The sequence below is a fragment of the Mercurialis annua genome, linkage group LG4 (genome assembly GCF_937616625.2).
Source record: "Mercurialis annua linkage group LG4, ddMerAnnu1.2, whole genome shotgun sequence".
Taxonomy (NCBI): Eukaryota; Viridiplantae; Streptophyta; class Magnoliopsida; order Malpighiales; family Euphorbiaceae; genus Mercurialis; species Mercurialis annua.
In genome coordinates this window covers 29,776,539-29,796,516 of record NC_065573.1, presented here as the reverse complement: position 1 = coordinate 29,796,516, position 19,978 = coordinate 29,776,539, and the positions used below count along the sequence as shown (strand labels likewise).

The window sequence follows — 19,978 nt, the reverse complement described above, 5'->3', positions numbered from 1 at the left end:
TTTAATTAATCAAATAAGGATTGTTAAAGATCGAACTTTAGATTGATCTTATAATAGAAGCTCTGATACCATGTCAAATAACCAATCCACTCAAAAGGTGAGCTGTTAGGTGAGGCTTTATGATATACAGTAGATTTGGCAGTGCTGATGGAGGATTATTTTATGAATAATTTGAGGTTCAGAACTAAATTTCACATTATATTTATCTGAAATAATAAGAAATATAGGAAAATAAAGAAAACTTCTAAGAGTCACGCGTAGAAGCCCTACGAGTCGTACCTAAAGAATTGTTTAACACAATTCTTGACAAAAGATAGCTAAATAACAATATTTGATTGTGAAAATTATACTAAGTATTTATGGAGTTAAACTATTCCGCTAATAGGGTTTGAATTCCATAATTAGAAATATAAGACCAATACTAATGAGGAACTTCTAAACTAAATAAGACTTTTAAACACACTATAATATAACCTGGATTTCTGCTGCAGAAATGGTGTCACTGCAGAAATTTGAAATTACCAATAATACCCAGCAATTAATAAGAAAAGATGTAAAACTTAATAGATTTCCTATTCAGCCTTTTCATCATCCCACATATTCCAGACTAGTGCTCGCAGTTTGACCCCTTTTAGCATGCCATTTGTTAGACTTGTTTCCAATGTGGTCCATCATTCATAACTATGGTTCTCTTATATTTAACACATGTGTCTAAAGTACTAATTCCTTGGCCTGCTTACACAAGTGTCACTCTTTTGTTATCCACATAGGTGTAAACTTGGTCATTAAGTAGCTATAGTTGACTTAAATGGTAATAAGCTCTTTCTGGCTTGGGCACCCATTTAAGTAATGATTTATTATTCGAGAATGTATTTTGTACACTTGATTGTATCTTCAGTGATGTGATGCCATTGCCCATTGTCTGATGCACTGGAATATAAGAGCCAGTTTTCTTACATTTTTTTTTTCTTAGCAAATTAATTCAGTCGTTACTGTTACTGTTACAGTTTTGGTTTTTCCTATATGACTTATTCATAAAATTGACTTCTTTTCGCTTCTTCTAGGTGGCTGATCTTGTTATTCCATTGAGAGAACTGGCTCATACAGATGCTAATGTTGCATATCATTTGTGGGTGCTTGTTTTTCCCATTGTCTGGGTGACTTTGCAAAAAGATGAACAGGTGACATTAGCTAAACCAATGATTACTCTGCTTTCAAAAGATTATCATAAAAAACAGCAAGCCAGTAGACCAAATGTTGTGCAAGCTCTTCTAGAAGGCCTTCAGTTGAGCCACCCTCAACCTCGGATGCCAAGTGAGCTTATCAAGTATATTGGAAAGACTTACAATGCATGGCATATTGCCTTGGCTTTACTGGAAAGTCATGTCATGCTGTTCATGAATGAGACGAAGTGCTCCGAGTCATTAGCCGAGCTTTACCGTTTGCTCAATGAAGAAGATATGAGATGTGGTTTGTGGAAGAAAAGGTCTATCACTGCAGAAACAAGAGCTGGACTTTCACTAGTTCAGCATGGTTATTGGCAGCGTGCTCAAAGCCTCTTTTACCAAGCCATGGTAAAGGCAACTCAAGGCACATATAATAACACAGTACCGAAGGCTGAGATGTGTCTATGGGAAGAACAGTGGCTTTATTGTGCAACTCAACTTAGTCAGTGGGATGCATTGGTTGACTTTGGTAAAAGTATTGAGAATTATGAAATTCTTCTTGATACCCTTTGGAAATTGCCTGATTGGGCATATATGAAAGACCATGTAATTCCAAAGGCTCAAGTAGAAGAAACTCCAAAACTTCGTCTGATACAGTCCTTTTTTGCCCTTCATGATAAAAATACAAGTGGTGTTGGGGATGCTGAAAATATAGTGGGTAAAGGTGTTGATCTGGCATTGGAGCAGTGGTGGCAGTTGCCAGAAATGTCTATTCATGCTAGGATTCCCCTTTTGCAGCAATTCCAGCAATTAGTAGAAGTTCAAGAGTCTGCTCGAGTTTTAGTCGATATTTCCAATGGAAGCAAACCTTCTGGCAGTCCTTCTGTTGGCGTCCATGGGAATCTTTATGCAGACCTAAAGGACATTCTTGAGACTTGGAGACTGAGAACACCAAATGAATGGGATAATATGTCTATCTGGTATGATTTGCTGCAGTGGAGGAATGAAATGTATAATGCTGTCATTGATGCATTCAAAGATTTTTTGCATACAAATTCACAACTTCATCACCTTGGATTTCGTGACAAGGCATGGAATGTGAATAAACTTGCTCACATTGCTCGTAAACAAGGCCTTCATGATGTCTGTGTGACAATTCTTGAGAAAATGTATGGACATTCAACCATGGAAGTGCAGGTATGCACCTTTAAACATTTTCTTGTCTAGTCTAATCTATAAAGTGGGAGGCAATTGTTAGACTTTGTACTAATTTGATGTTCAAATTTGCCATTCTTTTTGGGTCTTTATGATAGCTCTGGAATATTCACTGCTGTATACTAATCTATATTCCTAGTTCAATACTAACCTTTTTACTCAAAATTTGGAAGTTAATTTTGCATTTGCGTCAGTTAATATGTCTAGAAAGAATGATTTATTTGGAAACATCCTGTCTTACGACTTAAAAAATGGTTTTACCAATGATTTGGCAGTTAAGAAAGTGGTATGTGGAAAATGGATGTTACAAGTGGTGTTCGACCATAGGATGATAGGGGGACTGTATTGAGTTTGAACTGAAGTACTCCTACGTGTTAGGATGAAAATAAAAATAAATATCTATATTTATACTATTTATATGAATTTATTAATGGGGGACAAACATAATTAATTTACCGGTCCTTTTTATTTAAACTAACTATTTGGTTAAATTAAGATCTCATGGTTATTTCTTATTAATTAAACATTATTTAATTTACTATATGGTTTTTTTACTTTCTCCACCCCACATTTATTATTATTGATAAGTTATACATAAACAAATCACATTACTAGTCACGTGCATCACACTTTAAATAATATTAGTTAAATAACTGTGTTGAAATAGTCAAAAATGGGGTTTTAACCAAGCATGGGATGTAACACACTTTGAAAGAACCAAATAACTAGTAACAATAAGTCCTGTTTTTTTTTTTTTTTCATTAGGTGTCTTGATATGTATATATATATATGTGTGTGTGTGTGTGTGTGTGTGTGTGTGTGTGTTTGTGTGTGTGTGTGTATTTATATTTGTTATTCCGATTTGCATATAGCGTCTGTGTCCAGTTAGAGAAGTTGATTATATTAGAGTTGATGTAGAAAAAAAAAGGAGATTGGTGGACTTAAGTTAATTTGAAGGAGTGAAGCAAGATAATGTAAAGGTCTTTAGATTTCTTTTGATTTTCTGACTTAAACTCGTGCTAATTGGAGAAAAAGATTAATTTGGGATTAGGGCTTAGTTGAGTTTTTGCATGGAGCAACAAACAGGCGCATGTCACCACCAACAGGCGTTTATCGTTGCTTTTTTTTTAGTTATATTTGTTGCCTTTTATACCCTTTTTTGTAGATTGTTGGAATGGTAGGGATAAGTAGTTGATCTATGTCAACTTTTCTTTTTGTTGCATGTTTCCAGGAAGCCTTTGTTAAGATCAGAGAACAAGCCAAAGCCTATCTTGAGATGAAGGGAGAGCTTACTAGTGGCCTAAATTTGATAAACAGCACTAACTTGGAATATTTCCCTGTAAAACATAAAGCAGAGATTTTCCGTCTTAAGGGTGATTTTATGTTAAAACTAAGCGACTCTGAAGGTGCCAATCTTGCATATTCCAATGCCATTGGCCTTTTCAAAAATTTGCCTAAAGGATGGATAAGCTGGGGGAACTATTGTGATATGGTACACATTTCTATTTTTTTCTCATGATGTCTTTATGTATTCGTACTAATTTCTTATCTGGCCTTTTCAGGCTTATAAAGATACCCAAGAGGAGATTTGGCTGGAATATGCGGTTAGCTGCTTTCTTCAAGGTATTAAATTTGGTGTTTCCAATTCCAGAAACCATTTGGCTCGGGTTCTGTATCTTTTGAGCTTTGATACACCGAATGAGCCAGTAGGGAGGGCATTTGATAAATACTGGGACCAAGTACCCAATTGGGTCTGGCTCTCTTGGATTCCACAACTATTACTTTCTTTGCAGAGGACAGAGGCTCCGCATTGCAAACTTGTTTTGCTGAATATTGCCACTGTATTTCCACAGGTAATGTTTTCCTTCTTTTGATTGGTAGGTTAAACTTAAAATGATGGAAGATCTGTTCTGATACTAATTTGGGTTGCTTCCATTCCTAGGCTCTGTATTACTGGCTTCGTACATATCTACTTGAGCGCCGTGATGTTGCAAATAAATCTGAGCTAAATAGAATGGCAATGGCTCATCAAAGAATGCAGCAAAATGTCTCTGGTGCTGGGGTTGGTTCTCTTGGAATGTCTGATGGAAATGCAAGGGGACAGAATCATGCTGGGTCTACTTTAACCGCAGACAATCAAATTCACCAAGCCCCTCAATCTGGTGGGGCGATGGGGGCACACGATGGTGGAAATTCTCATGGGCAGGAATCCGAAAGGTCTGCAGCCTCAACAGTTGAGAGCAGTGTACATACAGGTAGTGATCAACCATTACAGTCAAGTTCTTCAACAATCAATGAAAATGGTCAGAATCCAATGAGGCGTGGTGCTTTGGGATGGGCTGCTTCTTCTGCCAGTGCCTTTGATGCTGCGAAGGACATAATGGAGGCTCTCAGAAGCAAACACACTAATTTGGCTAGTGAACTTGAGGTGATGAATGCTATGTTATGATTGTATATCGTAGTTATGCATGAATTATTCACTTGATTTAACCGATTTTAGTTTCTATAATTTTCAGTAATTGAACTTGGTTTTGTTTCTCCCATTCATTGCACATAAGGGCTTTGATTATAAGATATTGTATACCTGCAAAAGAATCATTCTTCTATTCTCTGTTGCTATCCTGCGTATATGTTTCATCTAGGGTGCATTGTTTGGCTATATAAATAGGTGCTTATTGCTTCTGATGTCTGATTTATTCTCTGCATTAAGTTCTGCTTTACTGCACTACTACATGGTGTAAGCTAAAACTTCTGGGTTTGCAGGTTCTGCTCACTGAAATAGGGTCGCGATTTGTTACATTGCCGGAGGAGAGACTTCTTGCTGTTGTTAATGCGCTGCTTCACCGCTGTTACAAGTACCCAACTGCCACTACAGCAGAGGTTCCCCAATCTCTCAAAAAAGAATTATCTGGTGTTTGCAGGGCTTGCTTTTCTGCCGATGCTGTGAACAAGCATGTTGATTTTGTGACGGAGTACAAGCAGGATTTTGAGCGAGATCTGGATCCAGATAGCACAGTTACTTTCCCTGCCACCCTTTCTGAACTTACTGAGCGGTTGAAACATTGGAAAAATGTTCTCCAGAGCAATGTCGAGGACAGATTTCCTGCTGTCTTGAAGCTTGAAGAAGAAAGTAGGGTGTTAAGGGACTTCCATCTTGTTGATGTAGAGGTCCCAGGGCAGTATTTTACTGATCAGGTAAGTTAAAACAGTGTTTTCCTCTGTAAACTTAAAATGTTTTCTTCATGCAGCAATTAATTACACTTTGCAGATGTGGTGTGAGTTAAAGGATCTGGAACTGATTGATATGGTTCTAACTTATGCCATCCCGTCATCAGCCTTTTAATGTTCTTTTTGCCAGTGATTGGCCTACTAACCTGCGAGTCTTTTTTTTTTTTCATTTTCTACTTTTACTTCAATTGGCATTTTTGGTCTTAGGATGCTAATTTTAAACCAATCGCAGGAAATCGGACCAGATCACACAGTTAAGTTGGATAGGGTTGGGGCTGATATTCCTATTGTTCGAAGGCATGGAAGCAGTTTCCGACGCTTGACTCTGATTGCATCTGATGGCTCTCAACGGCATTTTATTGTTCAGACATCTTTGACACCTAATGCTAGAAGTGATGAGCGCATTCTCCAGCTTTTCCGCGTGTTGAACCAGATGTTTGATAAGCACAAAGAATCAAGGCGTCGGCACATATCCATTCACACCCCAATTATCATTCCAGTTTGGTCCCAGGTATTCAAAATGCCCTTAACAGTTCTCTTTTCTTTGGAGTTCATCAAAATGTTTTAAAATATTGCAACTGTGTAGTGCTGATTTCATGGTATAACAAACCAACTTAGGTTGTCATCTAATATACTATGAGAGCTTGTATGAATTCTTTTGTCAATTAATGGTGCGTGCATGCTCAGGTTCGCATGGTTGAAGATGATTTAATGTACAGTACGTTCCTTGAGGTGTATGAGAACCACTGTGCGAGGAATGACCGAGAGGCAGATCTCCCAATTACCTACTTCAAGGAGCAATTAAACCAAGCCATATCTGGCCAAATACCTCCTGAAACCGTTGTAGATCTTCGCCACCAAGCTTATAATGAGATAACAAAAAATCTCGTGACTGACAGCATCTTTTCCCAATACATGTACAAGACCCTTCTTAGCGGCAACCATATGTGGGCATTTAAAAAGCAATTTGCTATCCAGTTGGCCCTTTCAAGTTTCATGTCATTCATGCTTCAAATTGGCGGAAGGTCTCCAAATAAGATATTATTTGCTAAAAACACTGGAAAAATTTTCCAGACTGATTTTCACCCTGCATATGATACCAATGGAATGATCGAGTTTAATGAACCAGTACCTTTCCGTTTAACAAGGAACATGCAGGCATTCTTCTCTCATTTTGGAGTTGAAGGGCTTATTGTATCTGCAATGTGTGCTGCATCTCAGGCCGTGGTTTCACCTAAAGTGAGTTTTGATAACAATATCAACTTGAAGTGGTTGTAGTTAAAAATCACGAATATGCTGCTAACTATTTCTTTTTATGTTATTCTCAATTGCAGCAAAGTCAACATCTATGGCATCAATTGGCCATGTTTTTCCGTGATGAGCTGCTTTCTTGGTCTTGGAGAAGACCACTTGCAATGCCAATGGCGGCTGTTGCTGGAGGAGGTAATATGAATCCAGTTGACTTCAGACATAAGGTCAATACCAATGTTGACAATGTAGTCAACCGGATACGTGGAATTGCTCCCCAGTTTCTCTCTGAAGAGGTAACCGCTGAAGATGTTTTCTTCTGTTTTTTGTTTTTGTGTTTTTCTCTTGTTCGTCTTAATTGGATAAGATTGCTCATCATCAACCAATGATTTATGCGCAGGAGGAAAATGCTGTAGATCCACCACAGTCGTTGCAGCGGGGCGTCACTGAGTTGGTTGAAGCGGCCTTGATTCCGAGAAACCTGTGTATGATGGATCCTACATGGCATCCTTGGTTTTAGAGTTGAAGAAGAGTACTTGTAGTATAGCAAATATCATTGGAATGTCAAAGGCAGTTTTCCGTTGTAAATATTATCATGTACATATAACAGTTATAGGTTTGCTGTTAGTTGACGTTTTGGATTACGAAGGAATTAGATTATGTAATCAAGTTTTCAATCTTTAATTTAAAAAATTTCCGGAAATATTGTCATGGAATGTACACATTTCTTCAGCTAATTGCAAGTTGCAGGTACTAAATTCATTTCGGCATTATTGTAATCTGGTTGAGTTTTTTTTTGTTGCGGTTGACTCTTTGCTAGGAATGACAAAAATTATTATAATAAATTGAATTGACATATATTAAATTTTTCATGATAACTCAACTTTCCATTCCTTTCCTTTTTTTTTTGAATAGTTTTATATTAATTTTTTTTGTTGTTTTAAGTCATTTCAAAAGAAACTTTGTGAAAAATTTCACTGTAATAATGAAGAATTTGTAATTAATTTGAGAAGCAAGTAGATTAAGTTAAAAATAATATAAATAAAGATAGTAAACATATTTTTTTTCGTAATGATTAGTTTTTTGTTTGGACTAATGATGAGAAAAAGTTAAACATTTATGACTTGTTACAATTTAAATCAAACCTTTTGATTTTTGCAATAATAGCTAAATTATATTTTTTTTTATTATAATAATAGCCAAATTGGTGGTAAAACTTGGTTTTAATTAGACTATTATTATTTTTTGATGAATATATTATATTTTAAAAGCCACAAAAAGTGGTAAAAAAACTTAAAAAAATTTAAATTTTTTCACATAAAAAATGCAATTTGACTATTATTGTAAAAAATAAGGTTTGGTTTAAATTGTAACAAGTTATAAAGGTTTTGCTTTTTTTTTTGGCCTAATTACTTAAAAAACCACCACCTTATAACATTTTTTCGTTTATACCCTGATCTAGGAAAAAGTTCATTTGTATCCTTTTTTTGATTTTTCATTTTCGTCTCTACCCTAAAGAGCTAATTTGGCCTCTTTTTATTTGGAAAAATATTCAAAATGATCCTTTATATTTAGCTTATATTCTAATTAAACATTAATATTATTAATTATTTATAATGTTTTCATTCTTTAATTAATTAAATTGTCAAAAATTTATATTTTAGGGTAGAGATGAAAATGAAAAATCAAAAAAAGGGTATAAATGAATTTTTTCCTACGTGTATAAATGAAAAAATATTACAAGGTGATTTTTTTTAAGTAATTAAGCTTTTTTTTTTGCCATTTGTTTTGACAAAAAAATTAGTGTTTTTGTAAAAACGTCACAGTGTTTCCTACAGCTAATTTTATATTAAATTCTATATTTCCTAAAAGATATAATATATTTGTAGTTTTTTTTGTCAATATAATTTTGTAGTTGTAACTGTTTGTAGGTCTTACAAAAATTGGTCAGCATTGAGCACCCCCCTTTTTCTTTCTTTAATTTGAGTTACTTTCCTTTCAATCATCCAAATTCCGGCAAAACAAATCACTAAATAATAAAAATGACATAAAACAGAGAAACCAAAATGTTTTCCGCCCAAAAAAAAAAAGAGAAACCAATGTAGTTATTGAAGTGATCAATAATCTCAAATAAACAATTTCCAATTTTCATCAATATTTAAAGAACCAAAAACAGAAATACAAAAATCTCAAAATGCTAAAGAAAAGCCAAGCTTGTGTGGTGTCAAAGAGAGACACTAACTAAGAACTAAGAATCACAACACAGTCTTCAATCTTCAATCTTCCATTGAAAAGCGCAGATGCTTGCCTTGAGGTGTAGGCAACCCTTTCAAATGCAAAACTTCTTCTTCTTCAACAATCTCATCCTCATCACTGTTGTACACAAACCTTGTATGCTTCCCTCTTTCCCCATTATTATTACTCTCACTTACATTAATTTTCCCAATCCCTTCACACAGTTCATCAACCCCCCACTCTTCTTCATATTCATAATCTTCCTCTTCTTCCTCATCATGTGTGCTTGCATTCACCTGAATCGACCAATCCGAAGCACTATCGTCGTCTTTTAACGGCGATGATGATGAATAAGTTGTTCCTTTGCTGACCTCATCATATGTAGAGCATTCTGATGATGAAGAATCACAAATTTCTGATTTCTCTGAGAAATCCAAGAGTAATGATCTTGTTAGACTCTTCTGTGTTTCAAGACCCCCTTCAAAGATCTCACTCACCACCTGCCATTTAAAACACAATCATTAATATCAAGAAACCATGAAAGAACCAAGAAATTAGTGAATTAATAATAATAATCAGACCTGACAAATCTTCAACTGTTCTTCAATTACAGGCAAAGAATCAGTTGACAAAGCAGTTCCATTATTGTCTTCAATGAGATTAGGGATTTGTGGTGTGTTAGCAGGAGTAGGAGCAAGAAGTCCCATGGGAGAATTACTCACAAACCCTTGAAGATGAAGAAAGGGACGGTTTTCCAATGAAATCTTGGAAAGAACAGCTTCTTCTTCAACTTTCTGCAGAAGGGTCTTTACTTGACCTCTAAGTAAGGCCTCTCCAGAACCGGGTGTGTTCATGGCGTTCTTGATTCTGTTGCTGCTTTTCTTGGCTAGGGTTGATGATGGGGTCTCTAAACTTCCCATTGCAAGACCAACAATCGGCGAGTCATTCGTTATATCAATCAGTGCAAACCTATCTTGATTTTGAGTTTCATTCCCACTTTTTCTTGATTTTGAATCCTCAATCTTTCCTGCAAAATCAAAGATTACCCATTACTTTTTTAGTAATCCAATCGAGAAAACAATATAAAATCATTAAACAAGAAATCAAGATAAACCGAAACCGAAAAATCTGATTTCTTCATTAATGGTTAACAGAAGAACAAGAAAATCTAAAGAATCACTCACTTGATAAGGGGATGTTGTTAAGAGTTGTCTGAGATCTAGTGACTCTTTTAGTTGATGAAGGAGTCTCCATTGATGAACAGAACTGAGAAAACTGAGAGCTGTGAATTAAAATTGAGCGAGAAAAGCAAATTTCAGAATTGAAAAGACAAAGCAGATAATTTTGGTGTTATGCGACAAAGTTGAGAGTGTTTATAAATGAGAAATTCTTTCTATAGAAAGAAAGGAAGAGATGTTTAAACGGTAATATTACCGTTAGAGCGCACGTAGGAAAAACTAGCCGTTGGGATTTTATTTTGAATAGCGCCGCCTTTGGTTTGTATTTTGGGCTTCTATTTCCGTTTTTGGGCTGCTGAAAATTATTTTGGGCTTTATTCATGCATGTACGATTACCAAATATATAGCTAATATGGAAAAGATTCACTTTTAATCTCTAAAGTTTCCACCAACATTAATTTAGTTTCTTAAACTTCAAAAAAATTATATATATACATCTGGTTACTTTTCTAATTTTTAGGCTTAATTAGTTAAAAATCATATGCGTTGATTTTTTTTATTTATACCCTAATATAGAAAAACATTTTTTTGATTTTTCATATTTCAACTCTACTCCAAATAAAAAAATTGACGATTTAATTAATATAAAAACAAAAATATTAAAAATAACTAAATAAAATGGTGATCCATATTATTCATGTTTTCAAGATTCATTCGGATTAGAATCTTCTCAAGTTTATGTTGAATGAATTTACACAATTTATTATAAAATTATAAAATAAATGATATAAATTTAAAAAATATAAAAAAATTCAAGTTAATCTATATCATTGAGTTTATAATGGACAATATAGATTGAGACCTTAACATTATTAAATAAAAATATACCCCTACCGGGAGAACGTAGTCACAAGTTTCTCTCATTACTAAACATTTTTCTAATTTTCTGTATAAAACTCATATTAACTGCCAGTGTTTTCATTTAAAAAAGAAAAGAAACTGCCAGTGTTTTTATATATATAAAAAAAAAAGAACTGCCAGTGTCAGAAAAGAAAACTTTTACATTCAGCCCCTATACTTTATCATCTTATTCCTTTGAATCCTTCTACTTTTGAACAGTAGCCCTTACACCATCTTTTTCACCCAAACAACAAAATATTTGACTAAAACTCACCAGATCCAAACCAAATCTTCCTTCCCATATCCGAACTAGTTTCCAATCATTAAATTTTGTTTGTATTATCACGATATCTAAAAAATTCAAAATTCAATCGGAAGAATAGATATCGATGTCGGAGATGAAAGGTGTTATTGGAAGCGACGATGATAGCAGTGTTACTGCCGACGATGAAGGTATTGTTGATCACGATGGCGTTACTACCAGATTGAAATCATATTGTTTAGATTAGAATAACTAACTACTTTTGCAAACATGAAACCTATAAAGCATATTTTTGCAAAAATGACTTTCTCAACGTTTTTTTAGACTATTTTAGTAAATAATAGTGTTATCTAATTTCCTCAATTATAATTTTAAATATCTATTTGTAAACTTTTTAGAGACAATTTATATTTTTTACAAATTTAATTACAAAACTGTAAAACATCTGTGAATCCAAATTAAATAAATTAAAGCATCAAGATATTTTTTTTTATAATGGTTTGATTATAATTTAGATATCTTCTGAATTGGTCAAAGATATAGAATATATTATATCTATCTCCATCCAAAATCTAAAAACAAAATATAGAAAATGATTTCGAAAAGGAAAATATCAGTTGCTTTTACAAGGCCATCGTGGCGCGAGTCTCACGCCATTATCCGTTATTTTACAATATAATTTTCATTAAAGTTCACAATTCACCGAAACCCATCACCGGCAACAATGTCCGACCAGCTTTTACCGGAAATAATCGCCAAAATCCTAGCCCGATCAGAATTACACACAATCATCCAATCCAGATGCGTCTCAAAACAATGGCGTGCCATAATAGACGACCCTCATTTCATCAAACACCAAATCAACCACTCCATCAAAACCAACACCAACTACTCCTTATACCTCAAAGAACAAGACGGAGATTTTTACCATCTAGACTTGAGCACCATTAATGCATGCAACTCTCTCCAACTCTGCAGTAACTTACCAAATATTCTCTTCGGGACCTTAGTCGGTGCATGCAACGGTTTACTCTGCTTTCGGGTTCAAGAAAACGAAGATGTTTGTATTATTAACCCCTTCACTCGAAAACAATGGTGGGTTTTAGGTACTCTGCTTGCTAATTTTCATAACAGTAGTGCCAGTTCGAGTCCCAACGTTAATGATGTTGTCTGGACAGGATATGGTTTTGGGTATGATCATGTTGCTGATGACTATAAGGTTGTTAGAATTGCAGAGATTAGTCACTCTAGGAGAAGTGTTAATGATGATGATGATGTTGATATGGGGTTGTTAGAATATGAGATGGTTATTTGTTATGTGAAAACTAGAGTTGTTAGAGTTCTTAAAATACCTTATCATACTAGAACTACTCAAAAAATGGGTGTGCTTGTTAATGGGGCTTTGCATTGGGTGATGGGTAGAAATGATGATGTGAGTAGTCCTAATTTGATTGTGGGTTATAATCTCGCGAGTTGTAAATTTACTGAAGTAGCTCAGCCTGATTTCGGGGATAATGGATATCGAGTGGATATCGGGGTGTTTGGTGTGTTGCTATGCGTTTTCGCTGTTGATGATATGGAAATGTGTACTGATGTTTGGGTGATGGAGGAGTATGGGGTTAAGGAATCTTGGAAGAAGCTTTGTTCAATTCCGCATATTGAAACGTGCTATGATTTTGTTAGGTCTTTGAGCTTTTGGAGGAGGGGTTCCGAAGTTTTACTTGAATTGGACCAATCAAGAATTGTGTGGTATGATATGGAAAAGAAAACAGTTAGAGATGTAATGCTTCAGAAATTGCAGAGGTCATGTTTTGAAACTATTATTTGTTTGAGAAGCCTTGCTCCTATTCCATTGAATGAAGATGGAGAAGTGGTTGAAAATCGATAATGGCCTGGCGATTAAAATGAGATAAGGAACTCGAAAAGGTGAGCACTATATGTGTTTGACATATTATCTGACTGATTCTCATTTTGCTCTGATAATTATATTATTTTGAAGTTTCTATGTAGAGCATTGGTATGCATAATCTCTAGTAATTTGTTCTGATATTGAGCCTTTTTTGCATTGGGAAAATGAATATATAAGTGGCTAACTAGTTAATGTGATTGTTGTTCTGTACAAGGATAATTTTCTACCAGCAGATTCAGAGTAAAACCTGTAGGCCAGAGGAAGCAAAGCAAGTGTAATTAACAGGTAATGAGCAATGATTGTAAATTTTTCTTTGGGTTTGATACTTATGTAAGTAGGAGTTATGGGAAGTAACTAGGTGCTCTTATAGTGATACAATCTGATGCTTTTGAGATGATTGTTTCAAGTTTCAACTTAGTTGCCTATCTCTTCGACTTCTCATTTACCACCTCGATCCATAGTTCAGTTTGACACCTTTAGTGTGATATCAAATCAAATAATTGAACAATTTGTAACCTGGAAAAACAAGTGTTTAAGTGTGGCTCTGATGTTTAACTTATAAAAAAGCAAAATGGATTGAAAAGATTTTGTTTAAGATTTTTATCATATACTAAAAGATTTCAGTGTCCTCCTCTTTAGGCTATCTTGAATCCATAACACCAAAAATAACATAAGTTTACATCGAAATAGTGCAGTGTTTCCATTCCGATTGTTAACTTTATTTCTAACATCAACAACAGTATTATCTGTCTTTAATTTGTTTTTTGTATTATATTATCTGTTGTTGTGTCTATGAAGACCTTTATCTTTCTGGATTATGTTTTGGAGTTCCGTATGAAAATATGCATAAATTGGTTTGAACCGTGACATGTAGCATGAGAACCAGCGATCTAGACTCTTGTGCTGCCGAGTTCAGGCTACAATTTAATATAGATGACAGAACCGAACTACTCAGTAATGTTGCTTCTACTCTTGAGAATCATTTGAAGGAAAAAAATAAATTATATTTGCATATAAATCTAGCAAAAATGAAAAGGAATCTATATGATCAGTTAGCTAGCAGAGACAATTCTACTTCTTCTTCTTCTTCTTCTTCTATATGATTGACCGTTGTGCTTGTCGAATTTGTTTCTCAACAGATACCCTTCAGCTTCGATCATCTTGACAAACCATGAACGTTTTCTTGTTTTGAACACTATGCATCCCGTTGCAATACCAAATACCAATCCACATCCATACCCACTTAAAACAGGTTTCCATCCATCTCCATTATTTTCTTCACTCCCCGAGTCATCTTCGTTCGATGGCTGAGGTCTACCATTACCATTAATTTCACATTCTTTTTCCAGAGGAAATCCACATAATCTCGAGTTTCCTTCATATGAGCTCTTATCGAATGTGTTGAACTGCTTCCCATGAGGTATGGGTCCTTCAAGTTGGTTATAGGAGACTCGAAATACTTGAAGAAATATTAAATCTGTCAATTCAGTAGGAATCCTTCCTGTAAAAAGATTGGAACTCAGGTCTAAAGATTCCAAATTGACCAGCTTTCGAAGCGATGGCTGAATGTTGCCTGTGAAGCCATTGTGAGAGAGGTTGAGCTGCTTGAGTGATATAAGCATGTCGATTGACTGTGGAATTTTTCCTTCAAATTTATTAGATGACAAATCAATAGTGGTGAGAAGTGTTTGGATTTTCACCAGCTCAATCTCTAGTCCTTTGATGGTTAGCTTCACATAATAATCATAAGAGTAATCAGGTGCTCTCATGTATTCCGTATTCTTCTCAAAAACCATGATTGCTTTAAAATTAGCAAAAAAAATCTTCAGGCAATGGTCCGCTAAACATGTTGTTGGAAAGGTCAAAAATACGTACGTTCCGAAATGAAGAAGTGGCGTTTGAACTTGTAATTACTGAACCATGGAGTTTGTTGGATTTCAACACAAGTATTTGTAGCGCTAGAAGAGACCCCAAGAAATATGGAAATGTATCATCTATTTCATTGTTTCCGAGGTCTAAGATTTCCAAGTTATTACAGTTGGTGATAGACTGCGAGATTCGTCCCTTTAATAGATTCCTGTTGAAGTTCAAATATCTCAAGTTACTGCAGTTTGAAAATTTGATAGCTCCTTGGAAATTGTTGTTGCTCAAATGCAATACAGAGAGGCTGTTTCCCAAACATTCTGGAATGAGTCCACTGAAATTGTTATTCGACAAGTCGAGTATTTGGAGAGATTTTAGGTTGCAAATTGCCAATGAAACTTGTCCTGTCAACTCTTTGTTCGATGAAACGATGAAAACATTCAAATTTGCGAGTTGATAGAATGAACTCGGAAGTGATCCATTCATTCTGTTGTTGCTCAGATCAATGTAATACACTGAAGTGCTGTTGAATTCACCTATATGACCTGTGAGTAGGTTATTACTAAGGACCAAGTAGCTCAGATTTGGTAGCATAAATAGCGAGGAAGGAACTCGACCACTGAAACTGTTATATGACAGGTCTAATTCGGATAGTTGCTCAAGGTTTCCGATAACAGATGGAATCGGACCACGGAAATCATTATGTGAGAGATCCAACCTGGTTAGTTGCAAGATCTGACCCAATAATGCAACATCCGGCAATGACCCAACAAATTTGCAGGCACTTAGTTCTAGAATTGATAAAGACGTTAGGTTGTTGAAAACGTCATGTTCTAAATATATAGGAAATCTTGTTCTAGAGAGAGATAACAATATTAGCGAACCGCCCCAATTTCGTCGAGGTAATGAACCAGTGAGTTCTTGATTACCCCATAAGTCAAGCCATTGAAGGTTTTGTAATTGAAGTATGTTATCTGGGAATTTCCCTCTCAATTCACAGGATGCGAGTTTGAAAGTTGACACAGACGAAGACAGGTTCAAGAGATAACTAGGCGCAATCAAGGACATGTTAGTGTAGCTCAAATCTAACTCGGTCAACTCGGTGAGGTTTCTTGCAAGCTTCTCAAAAGTAGAGGGTTCTAATGGTAGATTTGAATTCCAGGACAGATTAAGTAAAAGTAATCGAGACAAATGGATGAAATGCAAAAGTATGTTACCTTGCAATTTACAGTGGCTGAGTGAGAGCGATGACAAAGAAGAAGACAGATTGGCGAACGAACTAGATGCAACCAAAGACATGTCGACGCGGCTCAAGTCAACATATGTTAGTTTGGTTAGGTTGCGAGCAAGTTTATTGAAAATCATTTCTTCCATGGTTAGATTCAAATTTAAAGAGACATCAAGTGATTGCAGTGCAGATAAATGAGAAATATCTGGGAAGTTCCCGTGCAAATTGCAAAACCGGAGATTAAGATTCGACAAAGAAGAAGATAAATTCATCAAGGAACTAGAACTAACCAAAGACAAATCAGTAAAGCTGAGGTCCAAGTCTTGTAGCTTGGTTAGGTTTTGAAAGACTTCACTAAAACTTGTAGATTCTATTGACAGATCATTTCCATATAGATCAAGTGAAACTAAACTGGAAAGCTGAGAGATTTCAGGCGGGATTTGGCCGGCGAAATTTGAAAAAGAAAGGCGAAGCTCCGTTAAATCGAAGAATTTGCCGAACTGAGGTGAAATGTGTGACTTGTTAAAGTCATTCCAAGAGAGATCGAGTTGTTGGAGATGACGAAGCAAGAAAAGACTACTATCAGAATGTATAGTACCATACAATGAGCTTCCGTAAAGACGAAGACCAACTACATTACCTGTTCTCGTGTTGCAGGTGATTCCATCCCACGAGCAACAATCTGTTCCTTCTTTCCACGATTTTATATCTGTATTTGTAGGAGAATTTAGAATAGACAAGGATCTTCTGAATTGGAGCAACGCAAGGCTTTGATCATGGCGGCACAGTGGTGGCGAGGAAGACGACGAGTTTGAATTTAAAGATTGTGAATTAGTGAAGTAAAATAGATACAAGCATAGAAACTGAACAAACCATACTGAATTTCCCATTTTCATCTAACAAATTCTCAAGTTTGCTATATAAAGCGCGAAATTGAGCATTTATTGACATTTTTCTCGTAATTTTTTTATTTGCATGTTGCATTATAGTAATAAAAGTCAAAGAATGCCTTAGTTATTCTCTGCATTGGCAAAGATGAAGATCGTGCTTCCCATTTTGTTTTCTTAATATCAATTTGACACAGTTTATTCCAAATCAGAATGGATTAATAGTACTCAAACATTCTGCAGGTTGTAGCTCAGCTGCTGCTTGTAGCTCACAAGTGTCAAATCATCACTTTTTTTTTTGCTTCCTCTAGAGAGTAACCGAGTCGAGTTAATTCGAGCATTACTCGGAAGCAGCTCGAATAATACACGAAATCGACTCAATTTAATTGAGTTCGAGCTTCTTGAATTTACTGCTGATTGGAGTTTGAATATTAAGATACTTTGCTTGTTTGTATTGATTTGCTTTTTTTTTTCCGTCTTTTATTATTATACTCATACAATAGTATTTTTATTGTTATAATAAATTTCAACTTAGCCATTCAGTTTTAGTTTGATAGTTAAATTTAAATTTATATGTTTTAGTTCCATAGCATGATAGGGACAAATCAATATTTTTTTAATATAAAACTTTGCTTCTTTATTTTGAATATATTATTTTATTCAATAAATAATTTTGTAAAAATAAAATATACTATCAACTTGACAAATCTTATTCCTAATTAAATTTTACAACTTTAATAGCAGCATTTGACCAATTCAAATCCTAATTTTTATGTCTAACATTCGTTTTTTCAAGTCATTGCTTGAATGATTCAAAATCTACTAACCCCATTGGATTTTTTGGTGTAAGAAGATTGGAAGATAAATGTGGATAGAGATTCCAAATTGCTCAAATTGAATATTGCATCTGTATCGATTGCCACTAATCAATCATTGTGATAAGTGTCACCACCGTTTCTATGCGCGCTCATCATTTCCTCTTTTTTTCATAACCAGAAAAAAAAAAAGAATGTTTGTTGAAGGAATTGAACTTAACAGAATACTGGTAATGTAATTATATAAGCGTATATTATTTTTTTATTAAATAGTAATTCATCACAAAATGCGATAGGTAAACAAAATGCACTACTATCTTGAATGAAATTTAGACATTGAAAAACATAATTACCACCATAAAAAAAAGGTAGTGATATCTATTAATCACACTTTTATTGATACAATGGAAAATCAAATCCTTGTAAAACGTTGTTTCGTTGCGGAAAATTTTATTGTTTCTAACCTTCCAAATCTCCTATAAACTGAAAATCAAATAGTTGCCCAAAGTTTTTTGTACTTTGAATTTGCCTAATCCATCCATTGAAAATAGAAACTCGATAGATCTTCCGGAATTGTACAAGCCTAGACACTAATATTAAAAAGGAAATATGTCCAAAATCGCCAAGCAAAAGGGCAAAACATGATTATGTGATTTGCAGATTCTATTTCTGCACAAGAACTGCAAAAAATCTGCTCCTCAAGAAGCACCTGGCGATGAACCAAAAACTCTAGATGAGATACGACCTCTATGCAAAAGCCACACAAAAAATTGAAGTCTAGGAGGAATTCTATGGTTCCAATGTTAAAGATAATCCCACATTACTTAGCAGAACAAATATAAATGAGTTTATAAGTGTAAAGGTTCAACCACCTATTAACTAGTTCTAGTTATTAGGTCATGGTTGAACCTAAACACTCTCATAAGCATGTGACATTTTCACCAATTTATAATTAATTACTCCCGCCAATATTTTTAATATGGTATCAGAGCGGGTCTGGCTCGGGTTCTTAATTTGCCGGTTGTCCGTCTGGATGTCCAGTCCCAGCGGCCCGGTCCGGTATTGCCGCTGCGTATTAAATCAAAATTTCAGTGGGTCTGGCCCGGATTCTTAATTTGCCGGTTGTCCGTCTGGATGTTCATTCCCAGCGGCCCGGTCCGGTGTTGCCGCTGCTTGTTAAATCAAAAAGTTTTAGTTTCAGGGGGAGTCAATTTCAAGTGACAGCCGGATGTCCAGTCCCGGTTGCACTTGAGGGGGAGTGTTAAAGATAATCCCACATTGCTTAGGAGAACAAATATAAATGAGTTTATAAGTGTAAAGGTTCAACCACCTATTAACTAGTTCTAGTTATTAGGTCATGGTTGAACCTAAACACTCTCATAAGCATGTGGGTGGATTATCACATTTTCACCAATTTATAATTAATTACTCCCGCCAATATTTCTAATACACTTGAACCAAGAAACTATCTCTCTGCAATTTGAGCCCGTTCATAAGTACTGTACCATATTTACTGTTTTAAAATAATCTGCCGAAGTGAAAGCTTAACTTGCTGAAGCTGAGTAGTGAGCTAGCTGCCGAAGCGATGCTTCCTCTCCCAAACGAAATCGTCGTTTCCAGATAAAGATCCAGTGTAATTGATCATCAACCTGGGCAGATTCAGCAGCTAAATCTGAAACTAAAGAGGCAGCAGGTTTACGGTTCCAATTTTGACGGTTTAAAAAATAAAAGAAAACATTTTATTAAAATTAAATTTAAATATTTTAAATGAAGGTGAAATTGAAATTTAATGTAATATAAATAATTAATAATAATTAAAATTAAACAAATCATTTAATTTACCA

The 19,978-nt window shown here is 35.0% G+C and overlaps 4 protein-coding genes across 6 annotated transcripts in view; 2 read left to right on the top strand and 2 right to left on the bottom strand.

The window, feature by feature from the left end:
• Window positions 1-7,560, top strand: part of LOC126677257 (uncharacterized) — a 29,692-nt gene extending 22,132 nt beyond the window's left edge. The window contains exons 27-35 of the mRNA XM_050371799.2: window positions 1,065-2,363; window positions 3,613-3,873; window positions 3,944-4,234; window positions 4,324-4,809; window positions 5,145-5,576; window positions 5,842-6,120; window positions 6,297-6,848; window positions 6,944-7,153; window positions 7,258-7,560. Of these exons, the coding sequence (XP_050227756.1) occupies window positions 1,065-2,363; window positions 3,613-3,873; window positions 3,944-4,234; window positions 4,324-4,809; window positions 5,145-5,576; window positions 5,842-6,120; window positions 6,297-6,848; window positions 6,944-7,153; window positions 7,258-7,377 (3,930 nt within the window). The 3' untranslated portion in view covers window positions 7,378-7,560. The remainder of the gene's footprint in view (window positions 1-1,064; window positions 2,364-3,612; window positions 3,874-3,943; window positions 4,235-4,323; window positions 4,810-5,144; window positions 5,577-5,841; window positions 6,121-6,296; window positions 6,849-6,943; window positions 7,154-7,257) is intronic.
• A 1,384-nt stretch (window positions 7,561-8,944) lies between these two features.
• Window positions 8,945-10,470, bottom strand: LOC126676328 (uncharacterized). The gene is made up of 3 exons (XM_050370507.2): window positions 10,277-10,470; window positions 9,674-10,119; window positions 8,945-9,592 (listed from the first exon to the last, which is right to left on the bottom strand). The coding sequence occupies exons 1-3, from the start codon at window positions 10,344-10,346 to the stop codon at window positions 9,134-9,136; spliced, it is 975 nt and encodes a 324-aa protein (XP_050226464.1). The 5' UTR covers window positions 10,347-10,470; the 3' UTR covers window positions 8,945-9,133.
• Window positions 10,471-11,293: 823 nt separating this feature from the next.
• Window positions 11,294-17,857, top strand: LOC126677274 (F-box protein CPR1-like). 3 transcript variants are annotated; one of them, XR_007640489.2, is made up of 3 exons: window positions 11,294-13,358; window positions 13,556-13,626; window positions 17,563-17,857. XR_007640489.2 is itself a non-coding variant. In XM_050371823.2 (2 exons), exon 1 carries the CDS (start codon window positions 12,157-12,159, stop codon window positions 13,318-13,320), a length of 1,164 nt encoding a protein of 387 aa, XP_050227780.1. In that variant the 5' UTR covers window positions 11,294-12,156; the 3' UTR covers window positions 13,321-13,358; window positions 13,556-13,924. The 3 variants fall into 3 exon arrangements, 1 of the variants encoding a protein (XP_050227780.1); XR_007640490.2 differs by lacking the exon at window positions 17,563-17,857 and adding an exon at window positions 14,481-17,380; XM_050371823.2 differs by lacking the exon at window positions 17,563-17,857 and having other exon boundaries at window positions 13,556-13,924.
• Window positions 14,211-17,328, bottom strand: LOC126677273 (receptor-like protein 9DC3). The gene is given in 2 exon segments (XM_050371822.1): window positions 14,211-15,161; window positions 15,163-17,328. Coding segments are annotated over 2 exon segments (2,934 nt in total). The 3' UTR covers window positions 14,211-14,393.
• Window positions 17,858-19,978: the final 2,121 nt, after the last annotated feature.